At 36.8% G+C, this 19,395-nt stretch overlaps 1 protein-coding gene across 7 annotated transcripts in view; it reads left to right on the forward strand.

Moving 5' to 3' along the window:
• The window catches only part of DENND4C (DENN domain containing 4C), a 125,954-nt gene that overhangs the window by 46,501 nt on the left and 60,058 nt on the right, over nucleotides 1–19,395 (forward strand). For 6 of the 7 annotated variants that reach the window (XR_005792470.1, XM_040481351.1, XM_040481352.1 and 3 more), the window contains exons 4-9: nucleotides 1,122–1,191; nucleotides 3,256–3,425; nucleotides 13,944–14,182; nucleotides 15,869–15,935; nucleotides 16,989–17,047; nucleotides 18,106–18,250. Coding sequence is in view for 6 of the 7 variants with exons in the window: in XM_040481351.1 (XP_040337285.1) it covers nucleotides 1,122–1,191; nucleotides 3,256–3,425; nucleotides 13,944–14,182; nucleotides 15,869–15,935; nucleotides 16,989–17,047; nucleotides 18,106–18,250 (750 nt within the window). In the remaining variant the exon portion in view is untranslated. Of the gene's footprint in view, nucleotides 1–1,121; nucleotides 1,192–1,817; nucleotides 1,897–3,255; nucleotides 3,426–13,943; nucleotides 14,183–15,868; nucleotides 15,936–16,988; nucleotides 17,048–18,105; nucleotides 18,251–19,395 lie in introns of those variants that run through there. The other variant, XM_040481357.1, reaches the window with a different exon arrangement.

The raw sequence follows: 19,395 nt of genomic DNA on the forward strand, positions 1-19,395 counted from the left end.
GCGCAGTCGGTTAAGCGTCCGACTTCAGCCAGGTCACGATCTCACGGTCCGTGAGTTCGAGCCCCGCGTCAGGCTCTGGGCTGATGGCTCAGAGCCTGGAGCCTGTTTCCGATTCTGTGTCTCCCTCTCTCTCTGCCCCTCCCCCGTTCATGCTCTGTCTCTCTCTGTCCCAAAAATAAATAAACGTTGAAAAAAAAAATTAAAAAAAAAAAAAAAAGAAAAAATAAATACTTAAAGTCAGGGATTTAAAAAATTTTTTGTGGTATGTGCTAATGTTGCCTATGTTACACTAATATAGAGGTTTTGTTAGCTTTTGTGTTTTAGAGGTATCTTTATGGACAGCTCTAGGGAGACTGGATAGAGAACTCCCCTTATATTTATTTTAATTATTGTAGTATTTCATGGCTTTTTTTTGGATGCTTTTTTTTTTTAAAGACAGAGACAGAGTGTGAGCAGGGGAGAGGCAGAGAGACAGAGAGAAGGAGGAGACACAGCATCTGAAGAAGGCTCCAGGCTCTGAGCTGTCAGCACAGAGCCTGACGTGGGGCTTTAACCTACGAACCGTGAGATCATGGCCTCAGCTGAAGTTGGATGCTTAACTGATTGAGTCTCTTAAGCACCTCTGATTTATACTTCTGTGAGACTGAAGTTTACTACTGGGTCAGATTTATTTTGAAAAATATTTTTGGATAAATCTATTACTAGCTTTAATGTGATATAGGCAAAGATGTCTGATGTACCCATGGCTATTAGTCAAGACAGTTTGCCCCTGGAGGTAATGACATCATAGCTTCTCAGTTACCCCAGTCTTCCTTAGTTTGGGCCCTACGGCCCACTCAACTTTGTGCTGTTTCTTTCAAAGTGTCAGATTACACCATTCTAAACTTTTCAAAACTGTTTTTTTTTTTAATCAATTTAATTTTTGTGGCAATGTTTTTTTACTCCTTTCTTTTAGTGTTCTGAACTTCATGTTTTGCTATTTTTTTATAGTCTGTAGTCTGTTTGATAAATGTGTGTTTTACATAGACTTCAGGGAATAAATAGAATCTTTAGAAGACATTCAACAGAATCAATTTATTTTCACTCTTTGGTGTTCTTAAAAAATAATTTATATTTTACAGTGGGGTTCCAGTGTATTTCTGTGTTATAAGAAGTCTGTGCCTGCTTCTAATGCAATAGCATACAAAGCTGGTGAGTAAATTAAAAAAAATTTGTTACTGTAGTTATTGTTGTACATTAACATTTGGTTAGTTTCTGTAGTGTAGTGGTCATCACACTCACCTAACATTAACATTTGGTTGGAGGAGACGATGTATGCTCCCTTATGTAGTTTATGGGATTGGTCTATTCCTAAATTGAATTATCTATAATTTTAGCATGTAAAGGCTGTAAAGGCATAAGTTTTCTTAAATACATTACATACTACAAGATATATTAATATTACACCCCCCCGGCCCCCCTCTGCAAACATGTTGTTAAGTAGAAATTTTCATCCCAGGTAAGCATTTGTGAAGTGAACATTCAAGCTTTTAGTCTACACTAAGACATTTAACAGTTCAGTGAAAAACTGCTTACTCTCTCTGACCTTTTATATTTTGGCAATCGGAAAGGTGTCAAACTGCATCTTTACTTCTTACATTTCCTTCTCTTATCTCTGTGTGTCTGATTTGAAACCACATGTTACTTGCCATGAAAGGTGGACTTGCTTCCTTTCTCCTTTGTTGCAAAGAATCAGCTATATGGAGGAGAGGAGGGCCTGAGAAACTTTTCTGCCATGAAGTGTTTGAGAAATCTATCGCCACATTCTTACTGCACAGTAAAGTGTCAAGGGCTGTAAAGATTTAAGTGTGACCTCTTCATCCCACTGGTATGGTGGGATAAAAACTGAAACTACAGGTATGCTCCAGTTGTAAATAGAAGATACTGGAATACTTCCTTGTGAAAAGAAGCAGTGTCAGTTACTTTTTGATCATGCACAGTTTTTGTTTATTTTATAATTATTATTGTTAATGTTTATTTATTTTGAGAGAGAGAAAGAGAGCGTGTGCAAGCCGGGGAGAGGGGCAGAGGGAGAGGGAGAAAGAGAGAGAGAGAGAGGGAGAGAGAATCTTAAGCAGGCTCCATGCTCAGTGCGGAGCCCAATGTGGGGCTTGATCTAACGACTGTGAGATCATGACCTGAACTGAAATCAAGAGTCGGACACTTAACCAACTGAGCCACCCAGCTGCCACAATTTTTGGAATAAAGTTTTACTTCAGGGAAGTCTGGCAAATCCCATATTGTCTTCTTAAAAATCTCAATTGTCTTCTTAAAGACATTCATGCTAATAAACCAGACCATATAATTTTTAATATAAAAATGAAGGCAGCATCTAATAATTATAAATTTCAGTATCATTTTAAAATGTGATACTGGTAATACTGCTGTAATGTGTTGATTGTATGTGATTTCCTAAATTTGTCTGTGGGGGGGGGGGCGGAAAAAGTATCATTTTAAAAAAGAAACCCTTATAGAAACAAGGTTTGTGAAAGTATTCAGGTGTTTGATTAAAGACATGTTTTTAGAATGTAGAGTTTTGCACACTGAATTTTAACTCAGAATTCTGCTACTGACTTTCAAGATTTTAACTTAGAGGTGGTCTGCCTATTAGAGACATCAGAGGCTAATGAACTGATGCTTTATAGCTACTTTATTCTGAAGGGGCTTTGTTATGCTTGCTAGAGTGCCCCCTGCTCTTGCTTTGTTGGTCTCACATACTTTGTATTCAGCCACAAGATTTCTGTCTTGTTTACTTTTCATGTTGAATGCTTTTTATACTGCTGCTCTCTCAAGATGAGTTTAGGGGCTCTGATAATTTCTGTTGCCTTGGCATTATTTCATAACACTTACTCCTTCCCTGAATTTTTTACTGAAGTAGTTAGTAAATTTTCCTTTATGTTCCTTACCACTCTCCATAAGATGTTGTGGTAAGTAGAAGAGAATACATTGAGGTTGGTGATCCTGTTGAATAGTTTTAGCTTGTATATTCAATACATTTTAATGTTATAATGAACTATAAGTCCATAATTTTTAAAAAATGGTAAATTTGTTAATTTATTTAAATTTCTGATATGGCAAGAGAAAAAATTATTTTGAAATTTCACACATAAATATTTCCATGAAATTTGCTATTAAAATATCCTATTAATATGTATCAGATATAATTTATGGAAAAGTAACTATTTAAAAATTTATTATTGTCTCTTTCTCCAAAAGGTTTAATTTTTAGATATCCAGAAGATGACTATGAGTCATTTCCACTCTCAGAATCTGTACCTCTCTTCTGCCTTCCAATGGGAGCTACTATTGAATGTTGGGATCCTCAAACCAAATATCCACTTCCAGTTTTTTCAACTTTTGTTCTGACAGGTTCTTCTGCTGAAAAGGTAGATTTTTTTCCTCTTTTATTAAACCTGTTTTGTCCCATGTTTTTAATTCCATAAAACGATTAATCTGATGTAAGTTTATTTGAATGTTAGGATTATTTGGACATGATATATTTTGGGTTAAATTTATACCATAATGCCCAAGGTGAGAAGTCAACATGACAATTGGTATCAGGATGCTGATACCTCTGGAACTTGTACAGAAGCAGATACAAAGTCTTTCTGGAGAGATACCCCCAAAACTCAAGCTTCAAGATAAGATTATAATAAAAGTTAGAAGACGTAAAGTCCATAGGAAGAATCAACAAGACACAGTACAAAGCTGGATTAAACCCTGAGGATGCCGAAATGATAGAATGAGAATATGAAAAAAACCCCTGAATATATAATTGGACTGACAAATGAATCAGAGAAGAACAGTATATTTTGTGAAATGAATTGACAGCCTGAGAACAGAATTAGGTGTCTAGAAATGAAAAATACAGCCCTTAAAATTAAAGATTCAGCAAGTGGTTTGAACAGCAGATAAGACATACATGAAGGGGAAATTAATGAAGTACAAGATAGGTTACCTCAAATGTGGCACAGAAAAACATAGAAAAGAATTTAAAAATGTAGAGGATAGAATCAGAAAGACTAGTGGATATTTAATGAATATCCTGAGGATCAGGATTCTCACTCAGTTGTCACTGAGGATCAGAAGACAAATAATATATTAAAATAGAGGGAGTAAGCAAAGATCGTTTAAACAGCATATAGAAAGTACTAGCCAGACTTCAGGAAAGTTGGCAGAGTAGGAGGATCCTGGGCTCACCTGTTCCCATGGATACAACTAGGTGACACTCATATCAGTGTAAATAACCCAGAAAACAGCCTGCCAGAATAAACTCTACAACTAAATGTTGAGAAGAGACCGCATAGAAGAGGGTAAGAAGGGCAGAGAAGTGGTTGGGAACAAAAGGGACCTATAGGACTGTCTGTGGGAGAGAGGGACATCACCAGCATGGAGAGGGGAGAGACCTCACACCTGGGAGCCTGTGTGGGTAAGATGAAGCCCCATAATACTTGGCTTTGAACACCAGAGGGGCTGAATTTCATGAGTTTCTTATTTCTTGAAAGAAATTTCAAGATTTCTTATAACCAATGGGACTTAAACCTGGAACTTTAAAAATCAGCAGGCTGGGTTTTAGGAGAGCAGGGAGAGTGATTGGCAATTGAGTCTCCACCCTTAGAGGGACAGCACAACAAACAGCCTGCAGAGATACTGCATTGAAGCAGCAGTTTGAAAAATGCCTGGGGCGTAGGGGAGGGAGAGTTAATTACTCCTGTCAGAGTGTATCCTGGAGGGATAGGGTTCCCTGAGGGACTTCTCCAGGGACAAAGGAGCTGACTGGTGCCATTTCCCTCCCCACCTCCGAGCATAAACTGCACAGCCACCTATGGGAACTATTCACTATCGAAGTTGCTTATACTGCACTCTGCCTTCCCAGGCAGGCCTGCCTCAGCCCTGGTGCCATAAGTCCCTTACCCTAGAAGACCAACACAGGCCTTGCCAACTCCAAGTCTCCTGACACTGCATTTTGTGGGGCTTCGGTCCTGGTGGCAATGGCTGGTTACATCCTATAGAGGATGCACATACTTTGTTAGAACTGAGCACCCTGCCTTTGCAGATCAGCCCCAGCTGGCCCTGGTCTTGGCAGTGCCTACACGTCCCCTGTGGAAGAGGGCTGTTGGAAAACTTACGGGCACTGTGTGCACCACCCTCCCGCTGAACATGTGCTTTGCAGATCACCAGGGCTGGTCTACGGTGGTGGAGGCATGTCCCCTCTGGAAGAGGACCAGTGCGCACCTTGTTAAAACTGCGTGTTGGGGCGCCTGGGTGGCGCAGTCAGTTAAGCGTCTGAGTTCAGCCAGGTCACGATCTCGCAGTCCGTGAGTTCGAGCCCCGCGTCGGGCTCTGGGGCTGATGGCTCGGAGCCTGTTTCCGATTCTGTGTCCCCCTCTCTCTCTGCCCCTCCCCCGTTCATGCTCTGTGTCCCTCTGTCCCCCCCCCCCAAAAAAATAAATAAACGTTGAAAAAAAAAATTAAAAAAAAAAAAACAAAACAAAAAACTGCGTGGTCCACCCACTACTTTCAAGAGCAGGAGACTTAAGTGAGTTTCCTCACACAAATAGACACAGAATTAGACAAAATGAGGAAACAGGAGTATGTTCCAAATGAAATGAAAGAACAGGACAAAACCACAGCAAGAGGCCTAAGTGAAACTGAGATAAGTAATAGGCCTGATAGAGAATTTAAAGATTTAAAAAAAATTTTTTTTTAACGTTTATTTATTATTGAAAGAGAGAGTCAGAGAGTGAGCAGGGGAGGGGCAGAGGGAGAGGGAGACACAGAATCTGAAGCAAGCTCCAGGCTCTGAGCTGTCAGCACAGAGCCCAACGTGGGGCTCGAACTCACAAACCGTGAGATCATGACCTGAGCCAAAGTCGGACGCTTAACCGACTGAGCCACCCAGGTGCCCCGGCCTGATCGAGAATTTAAAGTAATGATCACAAAGATACTCCCTAGCTGTGAGAAAAGAGTGGCTAACATCAGTGAGACTGTTAAAAAAGAACAGTTCAGAGATGAAGAACACAAAAATTGAAATTAAAAATATACGAGGTGGAATAAATAGCAGTCTAGTGGAAGCAGAGGAATGAAATCGTGACCTAGAGGATAGAGTAATGGAAAGTAATCAAGCTGAGTAGGTGAGAGAAAAAAATTTTGCAAAATGAAAATAGACTTATGGAACTCCTCAGTGACTCTAAAAGCATAATAACATTCCTATTATGGTGATACCAGAAGAAGAGAGAGAAGGGGGTAGAAAATTTATTTGAAGAAATAATAGCTGAAAACTTCCTGAATCTGGGGAAGGAAACAGAAATCCAGATCTAGGAGGCACAGAGAAACCCCGACTTAACCCAAGGATGTCCACATTAAGACACATAGTAAAGTGGCAAGAAGTAGTGATAAAGAATTTAAAAGCAGCAAGAGAAGACAGTTATGTGCAAGGGAAACCCTATAGGTTCTCAATGGATTTTTCAGCAGAAAATTTGCAGGTCAGAAAGGAGTGGCACGATACATTCAAAGCGCCGAATGGGAAAAATCTGCAGCCAAGAATACTTTACTAGCAAGTCTCTCATTCAGAATAGGATAGATAAAGAGTTTCCCAGACAAACAAAAGTTAAAGGAGTTAAAGACCATTAAACCAACCCTACAAGAAATGTTAAATGGGACTCTGAGCAGAAAGGAAAGGCCATAAGTAAAAGTAAGAAAAGTAGGAAGCATAAAAGCAGTAAAAATAAGTATATCTGTAAAAATCAGTCAAGGGACTCATAAAATAAAAGGGTGTAAGGTATGACACCATATTCCTAAAATGTGATGAGGAGAGGAGTGAGGAATAGGATCAAACTTCAGCGACCATCCACTTTATATAGACTGCTATATGCAGAAGCTGTTATATTAAACTTAATCGTAACCACAAATTGTAAACCAGTAATAGATATGCAAAACATAAAGAGAAAGGAATCCATCTGTATTGCCAAAGAAAGAAAACTGTGAGAGAAGAGAGCAAGGGTAAAAAGGAATAGAGAGAACTACAAAAACATCCACAAAGCAAGTAACAAAATGACAATAAATATATACCTGACAATAATTACTTTGAATGTAAGTGGACTAAATGCTCCACTCAAAAGACATAGGGTAACAGAATGAATAAAAAAAGAAGACCAATTTGTATGCTGCCAAGAAGAGAGTCATTTCAGGCCTAAAGACACCTGCAGATGGAAAGTGAAGGAGTGGAGAAGCATTTATCATGCAAATAGATGTCAGAAGAAAGCAGGTGTAGCAATACTTATGTCAAATTAAATAGACTTTAAGACAAAAAGACTGTAACAAGAGACAAAGAAGGGCACTATATAATAATAAAGGGGACAATCCAACAAGAAGATATAACAATTGTAAATGTTTATGCATCCAGTATGGGAGCACCCAAATACATGAAACAGGTAATAAACATAAAGGCACTAATCAATAGTAACACTATGATAGTAGGGTACATTAACACCCTACTTACAACAATGGACAGATCATTGAAACAAAATCAGTAAGGACACAGTGGCTTTGAATGAAACATTGGACCAGATGGATTTAACAGATATATGCAGAACATTCTATCCTAAAAGAGCAGAATACACATTCTTTTCAGGTACGCATGGAACATTCTCTGGAAAAGATCACATATTAGGCCACAAAACAAGTCTCAACAAATTCAAAAAGATCAAAGTCATACCATGCATCCCTTTGGACTACAACATAATCAAACTAGAAATTAGCCATCAGAAAAAAACTGGAAAGAGCACAAATACATGCAGCTCAAATAACATGGTACCACTAAACAATGAATGGGTCAACCAAAGAATCAAAGAAGTCATAAAAAAGTACACAGAAACAAATGAAAATGAAAGCACAACAGTCCAAAATCTTTGGGATGCAGCAAAAGGGGTTCTAAGAGGGAAGTTTAATACCAATACAGATCTTCCTCAAGAAGCAAGAAAAATCTCAAACAACCTAACCTTACACCTAAAGGAGTTAGAAAAAGAACAAACAAAAAACCCCAAACCAGCAGAAGATTAGATTAGATAATAAGATTAGAACAGAAATTGGGGCGCCTGGGTGGCTCAGTCGGTTAAGCGTCCGACTTCAGCTCAGGTCATGATCTCACGGTTCGTGGGTTCGAGCCCCACATTGGGCTCTGTGCTGACAGCTCAGAGCCTGGAGCCTGTTTCAGATTCTGTGTTTCCCTCTCACTCTGCCCCTCCCCCACTCACACTCTGTCTCTCTCTGTCTCAAAAATAAATAAACATTAAAAAAATTAAAAAAGATTAGAACAGAAATAAATGATACAGAAACTAAAAAAACAGTAGAACAGATCAACGAAACCAGGAGCTGGTCCTTTGAAAAGATCAACAAAGGGGTGCCTGGGTGGCGCAGTCGGTTAAGCGTCCGACTTCAGCCAGGTCACGATCTCGCGGTCCGTGAGTTCGAGCCCTGCGTCAGGCTCTGGGCTGATGGCTCGGAGCCTGGAGCCTGTTTCCGATTCTGTGTCTCCCTCTCTCTCTGCCCCTCCCCCGTTCATGCTCTGTCTCTCTCTGTCCCAAAAATAAATAAACATTGAAAAAAAAAAATTGAAAAGATCAACAAAATTGTAAATTTCTAGCCAGATTCATTAAAAAAAAGAAGAAAAAAGAGGACTCCAGCAAAATCAGAAATGAAAAAGGAGAAATAACAACCAACACCACAGAAATACAAAGAATTATAAGAGAATATTACAAAAAATTATATGCCAACAAACTTGTCAACCAAAAGAAGTGAATAAACTCCTACAAACATATAACCTCCAGAAATGGAATCGGGAAGAAACAGAAAATTTGAACCAACTGATTACAAGCAATTCAATTGAATTGAATCAGTAATCAGAAAACTCTTAACAAACAAAAGTCCAGGACCAGATGGTTTCACAGGCACATTCTACTAAACATTTAAAGAGAGTTAGTATCTATTCTTCTCAAACTTTTCCCAAAAATAGAAGAGGAAGAAGAAGGAAAACTTCCAAATTCATTCTGTAAGGCCAGTATTACTTTGGTACCAAAACCAGATAAAGATACTACCAAAAAAATATATAGGCCAGTATCTCCGATGAACATACATGTAAAAAATCTCAATAAAATATTAGCAAACCAAATCCCACAATACATTAAAAAAATTATTCACCCCAATCAGGTAGGATTTATTCCAGAGATGCAAGGGTGGTTCAATATTTGCAAATCAATCAGCGTGATATATTACATTAGTAAGAGGAAGGTTAAAAACCACATGATAATTTCAGCAGGCGCAAAGTACAACATCCATTTGTGATAAAAACCCTCAACAAAGAAGGTTTAGAAGGAGCATACGTCACCATAATGAAGGCCCTGTATGAAAAACCCACAGGGAAAAACAGAGCTTTTCTGCCAAGGTTAGTGGACAAGGATGTCCACTCTCACAGCTTATTCAGCATAGTATTTGCAGATCCTAGCTGCAGCAATCACACAACAAAAAGAAATAAAAGGCATCCACATCAGCAAGGAAGAAGTAAAGCTTTTACTATTTTCAGATGGCATGACACTATATATATAAAACGGAGATTTCACCAAAACACTACTAGAACTGATAATGGAATTCAGTAAAGTTGAAAGATACAAAATGTGCAGAAATCTGTTGTATTTCTATACACTAATAATGAAGCAGCAAAAAGAAAAATTAAGAAAATCCCATTTACAAATGCACCAAAAATAATAAAATACTTAGGAATAAGCATAACCAAGGGGTGAAAGACCCGTACTCTGAAAACTATAAACATTGATGAAAGAAATTGAAGGCGACACAAAGAAATGGAAAGACATTCCATGCTCTTGGATTGGAAGAACAAATACTGTTTTTTCTTAATATTTATGTATTTATTTTGAGAGAGAGAGTATGTACACATACATGTGCAGAGAGAGAGAGAGAATCCCAGGCAGACTCTGTGCTGACACAGGGTTTGATCCCCCAAACTGAGATCATGACTTGAGCTGATATCAAGAGTCGGATGCTTTAACGGACTGGAGCCACCCAGGCGCCCCAGAACAAATCTTGTTAAAATGTCCATACTACCCCAAACAATCTACAGGTTTAATGCAATTCCTATCAATATACCAACAGAATTTTTCACAGAACTAGAACAAACAGGCCTCACATTTGTATGGAACCATAAAAGACCCTGAATAGCCAAAGCAATCTTGAAATAGAAAAATAAAGTTGGAGATAATCACAGTTCCAGATTTCATGTTATACTACAAAGCTGTAGTAATCAAAAGAGTATGGTACTGATGCAAAAACAGATACACAGATCAATGGAACAGCATAGAAAGCTCAGAAATACACCCACGACTGTATGGTCAATTCCTTGACAAAGGAGGCAAAACTATGCAATGGGAAAAAGACAGTCCCTTTAGCAAATAGTGTAGGGAAAACTGTAGGTATATGCAAAAGAATGAAACTAGATCACTTTCTTAACTATGCATGAAAATAAACTCAAGGATCAAGGACCTAAATGTGAGACCTGAAACCATAAAGATCCTAGAAGACAGCATAGGCGTAATTTCTCTTACATTGGCCATAGCAACATCTTTCTAGATAGGTCTCCTGAGACAAGAGAAACAAAAGTAAAAATAAGCTACTGGGACTACATCCGAATAAAAACTTTTTGTTTTTTATTGTTTCAAAGGAAACAACCAACAAAACTGATAGACAACATACTGAATGAGAGAAGATATTTGCAAATGACATCTGTTAAAGGGTTAGTATCCAAAATATATAAAGAACTTACACTACTCAACAGCAAAAAAAACAAACAAAAAACCCCCCCACAAATAATCCAATTTAAAAATAGTCAGAAGACATGAACAGACATATCTCTGAAGACATACAGATGGCCAATAGGCACATGAAAAGATGCTCAGTATCACTCATCATCAGAGAGATGCAAATCAGAACCACAGGATTTCATCTCACACCTGTCAGAATGGCTAAAATCAAACACAAGAAACAACAAGTGTTGGTGAGGATGTGGAGATAAAGGACCTCTCTTGCACTGTTGGTGGGAATGGACACTGTACAGCCACTGTAGAAAACAGTATGGAGGTTCCTTGGAAAATTAAAAATAGAATTACCTTATAATCCAGTAATCCCATTACTGAGTTTTTGCCTAAGGAGTACGAAAACACTAATTCAAAGGGATGTATGCATCCCTGTGTTCACTGCAGCAGTATTTAAGCAGCTAAATTATTGAAACAGTCCCAAGTGTCCTTTGATAGATGAGTGGATAAAGAAGTGGTATGTGTGTGTGTGTATGTGTGTGTGTACACACACAATGTTGTCCAGCCAGAAAAAGAATGAAATCCTGCCATTTGCAACAACATGATGCATCTAGATCATGATGGATCTAGAGTATAATGCTAAGCGAAATATGTCAGAGAAAGAACAAATACCATATAATTTCACTCATAATGTGGAATTTAAAAAACAAAACAAGTGAACAAAGGGGGAAAAAAAGAGACAAGCCAAAAAACTAGACTCTTATCTGTAGAGAACAAGCAGATGGTTATCAGAGTGGAGGTGGGTGGGAGTATAGGTGAAATAGGTAAAGGAAATTAAGAGTTCACTTATCTTGATGAGCAACTGAGTAATATATGGAATTGCTGAATCACTTTATTGTACACCTGAAATTAATATAACATTGTATGTTATACTAAAAAAAAGTACTAGTCATAAAAGATGAATAATTGGACCTCACTGGAATAGAAAAAATTCTTCATAAAAAGACAGCATTAAGAAGGTGAAAACGCAGCCACAGACTGGGAGAAAATAATGCGGTGTGTATATATATTCAACAACGGTCTCATACCCAGAGTATATAAAGAACTTCTGCATTATCAGCACGGAAGAGAAAACTCTGTGGCTCAGGAGTTACACCTCTGAGCATATCCCAAGGGAAGTGAGTGTATATAATTTCCAAAACACATGCATATGCTTTATTTTTAATAACCAGTAATTCAAAACATGTATAAAGCAGTAATAATGACATAAATGATAATTTAAAATAAAAAGATGGCAAGAAACAATATTAGGAAATAAAAAGTAAAACTATGATTATAGTAGAAATGTAAACATTAAAAACTCTCAGGAAATTTGGTAAAATAGTTTATTGAAAAGTATAACTAACCAAAGCTGACTCTTGTGGCTCAAACAGGACACATCTGTAGGCTGTAAGTTTAAAACCACTGCATTAATAATGAAGTTTAAGTATCCAGCAGAGTGTCTGGAATGTAAGTAAAATATGCACTGAATGAATGCCAGTACTATATTAACTGGGTTGCTTACAACTAAGGTAAGTCTTTAGCTAATAATTATTTACAGTTTATCTCATTGAAAGCAATAAATACAAATGAAGATTTTAAGATCTTCAAATGCGTAAGAGTCATTAAATTTACTTTGATTGAGGGCACCTGGGTGGCATTGTGGATTAAGTGTCCAACTTCAGCTCAGGTCACGATCTCATGGTTTGTGAGTTTGAGCCCCGTGTCGGGCTTTGTGCTGACAGCTCGGATCCTGAAGCCTGCTTTTGATTTTGTGTCTCCTTCTCCCTCTGACCCTGCCCTGATCGTGCTCTGTCTCTCTCTGTCTCAAGAAACGTTAAAAAATAATAATAAATAAATGTTAAAAAAAAATAAATTTACTGTGATTGGTAGAAAACAACAAGGCCTCATTAAGAAGCCTTTGTCATATTGTTTGTAAAAAAAAAAAAAAAAAAATCTGAGATCATTGGGGCCCCTGGGTGGCTCAGTTGGTTAAGCATCTGACTGTTGATTTGGGCTGAGGTCACGATTTCCCAGTTCATGGATTCCAGCCCTGCATCAGGCTCTGCTCTGTGTCAGAATTCTTGGAATTCTCTTTCCCTCTCTCTCTACCCCTACCCCATTTGTTTTCTCTCTAAATAAATAAATAAATAAACCTAAAAAAAAAAAAATCTCTGAGATCATTGAAATAATTGTATCTGGGAGTGTTGTATTTGTAAAGATAAGGGTTAATGCAGTACACACACACTGTATGTAGTGATGTGCGTGTATATATATGTGTGTGTGTGTCTGTATGTGTATATATATATGTGTGTATGTGCATGCATATATATACATATATGTATACACATATACATACACATATACATGACTATACATATAGTGACTAAATAGTTATAAGATTTATAAAAGAAAAATATCACTGTTTCCAGAACTTTTTCATTACCTTAAACAGCAGCTTCCTCCACCTTTACCCCTGATTCCTGGTAATCTCTACTCTAATTTCTATGAATTTGCCTGGTTTAGGTAGCTCATATAAATGGAATCATATAATATCTGTCCTTTTGTGTCTGGCTTATTTCACTTAGTATAATATTTCTGAGGTTCATCCATGTTGCAGTATCAGAATTTCATTCCTTTTTAAGGATGAATAACATTCCATCACGTGTATATACCATGTTTTATCCATTCATCTGTTGGTGGACAGTGGGTTGTTTTCACCATTTGGCTATTGTGAATAATGCTGCTATGAACATTGGTGTGCAAGTATCTGTTTGAGTCTCGGCTTTCAATTCCTTTGGGTACATTCTTACTAATTGAATTGCTGGATTATATGGTAATTCTTTTTTAAATTTTGGAGAAGTCACCAAACTGTTTTCCACAGCAGCTGTGCCATTTTATATTCCTGTCAGCAGTATTTGAGATTTTTCTTATCATTTGTCATATGCCCTCTAAACTAGTGTTTCTTTTGTATTGAGAGATAAAGAGAAATTTTTAAAAGCAAACTCAAATCTTGTAATGGAATTCTGTTTTACTCTGTAGGTATATGGAGCTGCCATCCAGTTTTATGAACCTTATTCTCGGGAACTTCTGACAGAGAAACAGCTTATGCAGCTGGGCCTCTTGACCCCCGTGGAGAGAAAAGTAGTCTCCAAATCCATCAATTCAAACAAATGCATTTGTTTACTCTCACACTGGCCTTTTTTTGAAGCTTTTAGAAAATTTCTCATGTTTATCTACAAACTTTCTGTGTCTGGACCACATCCTCTTCCCATTGAAAAGTATGTATGATGATTAGAAAGATGTCTGGTAGAAAAGCTGGTTGTATATGTGTACATTTCATTGTTTACCTGACTTAAGCAAAAAAGTTGAAAGGGAAGAAGAGTCACAGTCACCTTACTTTTTACTTGTTCCCTTCTACACCTGAGTCATTGATTTTAAAACTGAGGAGTGTAGTTAGAATGATCAAATAATAATCTTTTGAAGATTCAGCTGAGGAGGAACTCATTATACAGTGTATTGTCTGTGTTCTTCCTATTTATTCTCTAATAACGAAGAGAAAAATAACTATTGACACACACACACACACACACACACACACACACACACACACACACACCCCAAACCATATAAATGGCATTCCAGGTTCTAACTATAAAGCATCTCAAAACTGATATAGAAATTAAGAAATTAAGAAGGGTGAGTTAATTGATGCCAGAAGTGAGGTTTGGGTTTTAGTATTGAGACACTGTCCTTATTTTCCACTTGATTTGTAATTCCCTTTGTCATGGAAATCTGTTGTAAGCAAGAAGAATATATGTGGAGCCGCTGCCTTTTAAAAACCACATCTTGGGGCGCCTGACCGGCTCAGTTGGTAGAGCATCCTACTCTTGATCTGGGGGTCACAGGTTCAAGACCCACACTGAGTGTAGAGATTATTTTAAAAAAAACAACATCTTTTCAGACTTCTAGTGGCACACGGCTTTTGTTGATTGTAGTAAATGCTTTATTTATCCTCCTAACAAACCTGGGCATGTTCAGAGCTTGGTGGAAATGTATTATAGTGTGCATAAACATGGATTTTTCATACAATTTCAGAAATTTCACATTACAGCAGAAAGAATATCAGCGAAGGATACTAGGTAGTAGAAGGGTAGGGCAGTTCTCTATAGGTTTTAAAATAATGCTGCTCAAAAAGCATCTTAAGAAAGTAGTAAAGTACTCTGCTTAAACTTACCACAATTTGGTGTAGAAATATGGGTTCAGCTTTTATGCTGTACTCTTGGAATGCCAAACTAATAGTTCATAGTTCTAGGTTTAACTTTTAGCTTTCAGATTAACTTAAAATTGTTTGAAATAAAACTTAATCTTAGGGACAAGTTAGCATCCTTTTGAAAAATTGAGGTTCTATGAATAGTTTGAGGAAATAAAATCAGGGTATGTGATCAATATTTTTTTCTCAGTCGCATGTTAGTGGCTCCTAAGAGCTCAAAGCTTTGAAGAAACTTAAGCATTATTTGTAGGTGGAGAAATAGAGAGGCAAGTGGTTTGCTCAGAGTTATAGTAAAGAACTATATTGATTAAATTACTATTTAATTAATATTAATTACTTATTAGGATTAAATTGTATTGTATCACAATTGCTCACCGTACTGGCACTGGTATCAGAACAATACAAATAAGCTTCTTTCATGAAAAGTATATTTGTGTTACTCTTATTTTCCTTGCAATATTAAGGTATATTAATATGGACTTTTAATCAGGAAATACATTGTACATTTCAGAAGTTTAGTGGGATGAATACATTTATTTGCGCTAAGGATATTTATTTAGCATAAGTTTTAGGTCAGTGGCTTTGTCAGATCTAGGATGATGTATCTAATAATATATTTAATATACTTAGAATTTGTTAAAATCTAAGCATTTTAGAAAAGTAATTATGATCTGTATTTCACCTTTTTTTTCAGGCATATTTCACACTTCATGCAAAACATCCCTTTTCCTTCAGCACAAAGACCAAGAATCCTTGTACAGGTAATCAGAACAAGTCCATTGGAGGAAGATCTGCATTATGTTCATTCTCGTCATTGCAGAGTCAATTCTGTGGCCCCTTGAGTTTGAGGCAGAGCAACAAGTGTTCATAAAGGCCTGGAATCTCCTGTATTTTATATTTTATCTGGGTGCACACAATTGGCATAATTATAATCTTTGATTCATGACATTATCACCATTGGCCTGTGCATGCCATTTATGTAGCTGATTTTAATAATGTAATTAAAATAGAGCAACTAATAAATATTAATTAAAGTGATTTGTGGTTGGAGGGAAAAAGTGAAATAGTCTGTAGTGGTCTTCACATTTTCTATGTTAAATGACCAGTTTCTTTTTATTTCCAATCAGTGGCAGACCTATATAAGTATACAGCTTGTTCCATTTGCACCTTACCATGTGAGACCAGTGTAGACATGAACATGTCTGTACCCTGTCCAGAGACATGAGTCCTCTGATCACGTACTTGGATGTGGGAGCAGCGTCTTATTGCCATAAAAGCTTCTAAATGGCTTGCTCTCCATTTATATACTATCTTTTCCTGGGCCAACAACAGTTTGCAGACTGACACTTTGAGTATCATTGATACGTAGAGGCAAGCTATTGTAAAATTTTTTCTAAGATGTTATCAACTTTATGTGTGATATGGTAGCATTAAGTCAAATATTGTTGATCTTGAATGTACTTCAGTTCAGCAAGTATATACTTCAGTTCAGAAAGTATTAATATATAGTAATCAAGCCAAATGCTTACCAGTCTGTAGAGTAAATAAACTTCAAGCTTTTAAAAAAGCAATTATTCCATAATTTAAAGTAACTATTATAAATAATTAACTGAATCCAAATTCAGTTGAATTAACCATTTAATTTAAAAGACCTAAAATAATACCTCTGAGTAAATACAGCTATTGTTTAATAGCTTACTACATTTCCAAAACTATGTCAGTCTGCCTAGTAAACTATTTTCTGTTTTACCTGATGTAAATATTTAGGTTTCAAGATTGGCTTGATTAATTCATCTTTTTTTTTTTTTTTTAAGCTTTCAGTCCATGATGCATTAATATTATCACAGCCAGTTTCTACACCTTTACCATTAAGGTAATTATTAATGGTATCTAAAATGATATATTCATTCACTTGGAGCAGAATGCTTGAAAATATTTCAATAAAGTTAAGTGTTATCTTTTACATTAGTATAGCCTTCATATTTCTATCTTTGATAGCTGGGTGGATGGTGGGCCATTCACCATTTTAAAAATGGAATATTTAAGAGAGTTGCAAGATTGGGTGTGGGGAATACCTCCCTCTTCCCCATCCCCTCTATCCAGTTTGTAGCTAAATATTCAAAGTGAACTGATTTTATCCTCCCCAAATGTCTCAAATCTCTTATGTTCTGTTTATCTGCATCAAAAGTCCAGGATAGCATGATCTCTCACCTGGACAACTTCATTATTAACCTTTTAACTGGTATCCTTCTGTTCTTCCTTAATTTCTTTATCCACACTGCAGCCAGGTGTTCTTTTGAGAATGTAAATATAATTTGTGTCATTTCTTTTTTTTTTTTTTTTCAACGTTTATTTATTTTTGGGACAGAGAGAGACAGAGCATGAACAGGGGAGGGGCAGAGAGAGAGGGAGACTCAGAATCTGAAACAGGCTCCAGGCTCCGAGCCATCAGCCCAGAGCCTGACACAGGGCTGGAACTCACAGACCGCGAGATCGTAACCTGGCTGAAGTCGGACGCTTAACCGACTGCGCCACCCAGGTGCCCCCAATTTGTGTCATTTCTATTTTGACATAATCTTTTGACCCTTCCCTACTATGCTTTAGTCACAATAGGTGTATTTCAATTTTGCAGACACGGTAGCTTTTTCTTGCCTCATTGCCTTTGCATGTGTTGGCTTCTCCCCAACCCCACCTCCAAATGGTAGTTCTTTGGGAAAATCTTCCCTGATAAACTCTCCTCTCATTACTAAAGGTTGAGACTGAAACATTGTTAGACTAGCTCAATAAATTTGCTACTTCTCAGTGATAACTACATCAGGACTTGAAATTAACATTAGACGCTCAGTCTGTTAATATTTAGGAAATAGTTTATAAGCAAATCTTAACATATTTTAGCAAAATCGTTCATCATCTTTTTTTCTTTTCTCCTAGTGGAGCCAACTTTAGCACCTTGTTAATGAATCTGGGTCCTGAGAATTGTGCAACACTGCTGCTCTTTGTTTTACTTGAGAGTAAGATTCTGCTACATTCTCTTAGGCCAGCTGTGTTGACTGGAGTAGCTGAAGCTGTTGTAGCTGTAAGTATAGAATTTTCCTTATAGTACAGGATTACTGGTGGGACATTTTTACTCTAAAGGGAAATTTCCTTCAATGAAAGCAACTTTGAAATTACCAGTAAAAGTTTAACATAAATACAATAGAGCGGCAAAGAGAAATAGTACGTATAAAGAAAGAAAGTGATTTCTGTTTGAGACAAAATTTTAATTTCTGATTTTTCATATATTTGAGTGGTTCAGAGAATCTATATGATTATAGAATAGTAAACTTGTGAATGAAGCTTATTGTATTAAATGAGAGGCTGTGATCAATTTCATCTGCCCCAAAATTATGCAAATGAATTGCACATTTAATTACTCTCAGTTTTAACTTTTAATCACTGTGAGCCAATAACATAGGAAATTCTAAGTGATTGTGAAATAGGATAATGTACTAATGCTTAGCTATGAGGTAAAACATAAATAAAATTAAATTGAGTCCTCTGTGTTTTCATGGCTTCCCATTACAATTAAAGGTCTGATCATATAGGCTTTATAGATCATAGTGTAGAATTTTGGGTGTTCCATTTCTCCAAATTTATTTTCCATTACATATTTAATTTAAAATAGTTGACTGTCCTGTCTTCCATTTTAAGAATGTAACTCTCATGGAATAAATACCTAGTCTCTTTATTATCCTTGTGTCCTCAGCACTTACCACAGCTAAATAACAAGGAATAAGCATCCAATAAACACCTGTTAAATCAGTAAATGAGGTATGTCTCTGAGACCTTAATCTGGTCAGAGAAATGCTACTAGGACTGAAAAATATAGTAACCATGTGAGATAGTTTATAGGGGGCATATATCCTCATTGCATATTAATTTTCCAAACCTCCACAGTTGCATATGAAAGCAAAAGCCATTATAACATGAAAATATTTGTTAATAAACTGACCAGTTTTATGAAGTTCCCACTGCTTCTCATAAAACATTAGTGTTTATTTACGTTCCTTTGTCAGAATCTTTGTGGCCCAGTCTCTTGATTGATTTCAGCAATACAGTGAAAGAACAGGTGGAAAAATTGTAATGTGAAATTGGAATTCTTATGCAAAATGCAAGATTGCATGAAATTTGTGTAAGTGATGTTGGAGAACTGCCTGAAATCCATGCAAAACCGTTAAAGAG

This window comes from Herpailurus yagouaroundi, unplaced genomic scaffold (genome assembly GCF_014898765.1).
Source record: "Herpailurus yagouaroundi ecotype Mexico unplaced genomic scaffold, PumYag 160, whole genome shotgun sequence".
In the NCBI taxonomy this organism is placed as follows: domain Eukaryota; kingdom Metazoa; phylum Chordata; class Mammalia; order Carnivora; family Felidae; genus Herpailurus; species Herpailurus yagouaroundi.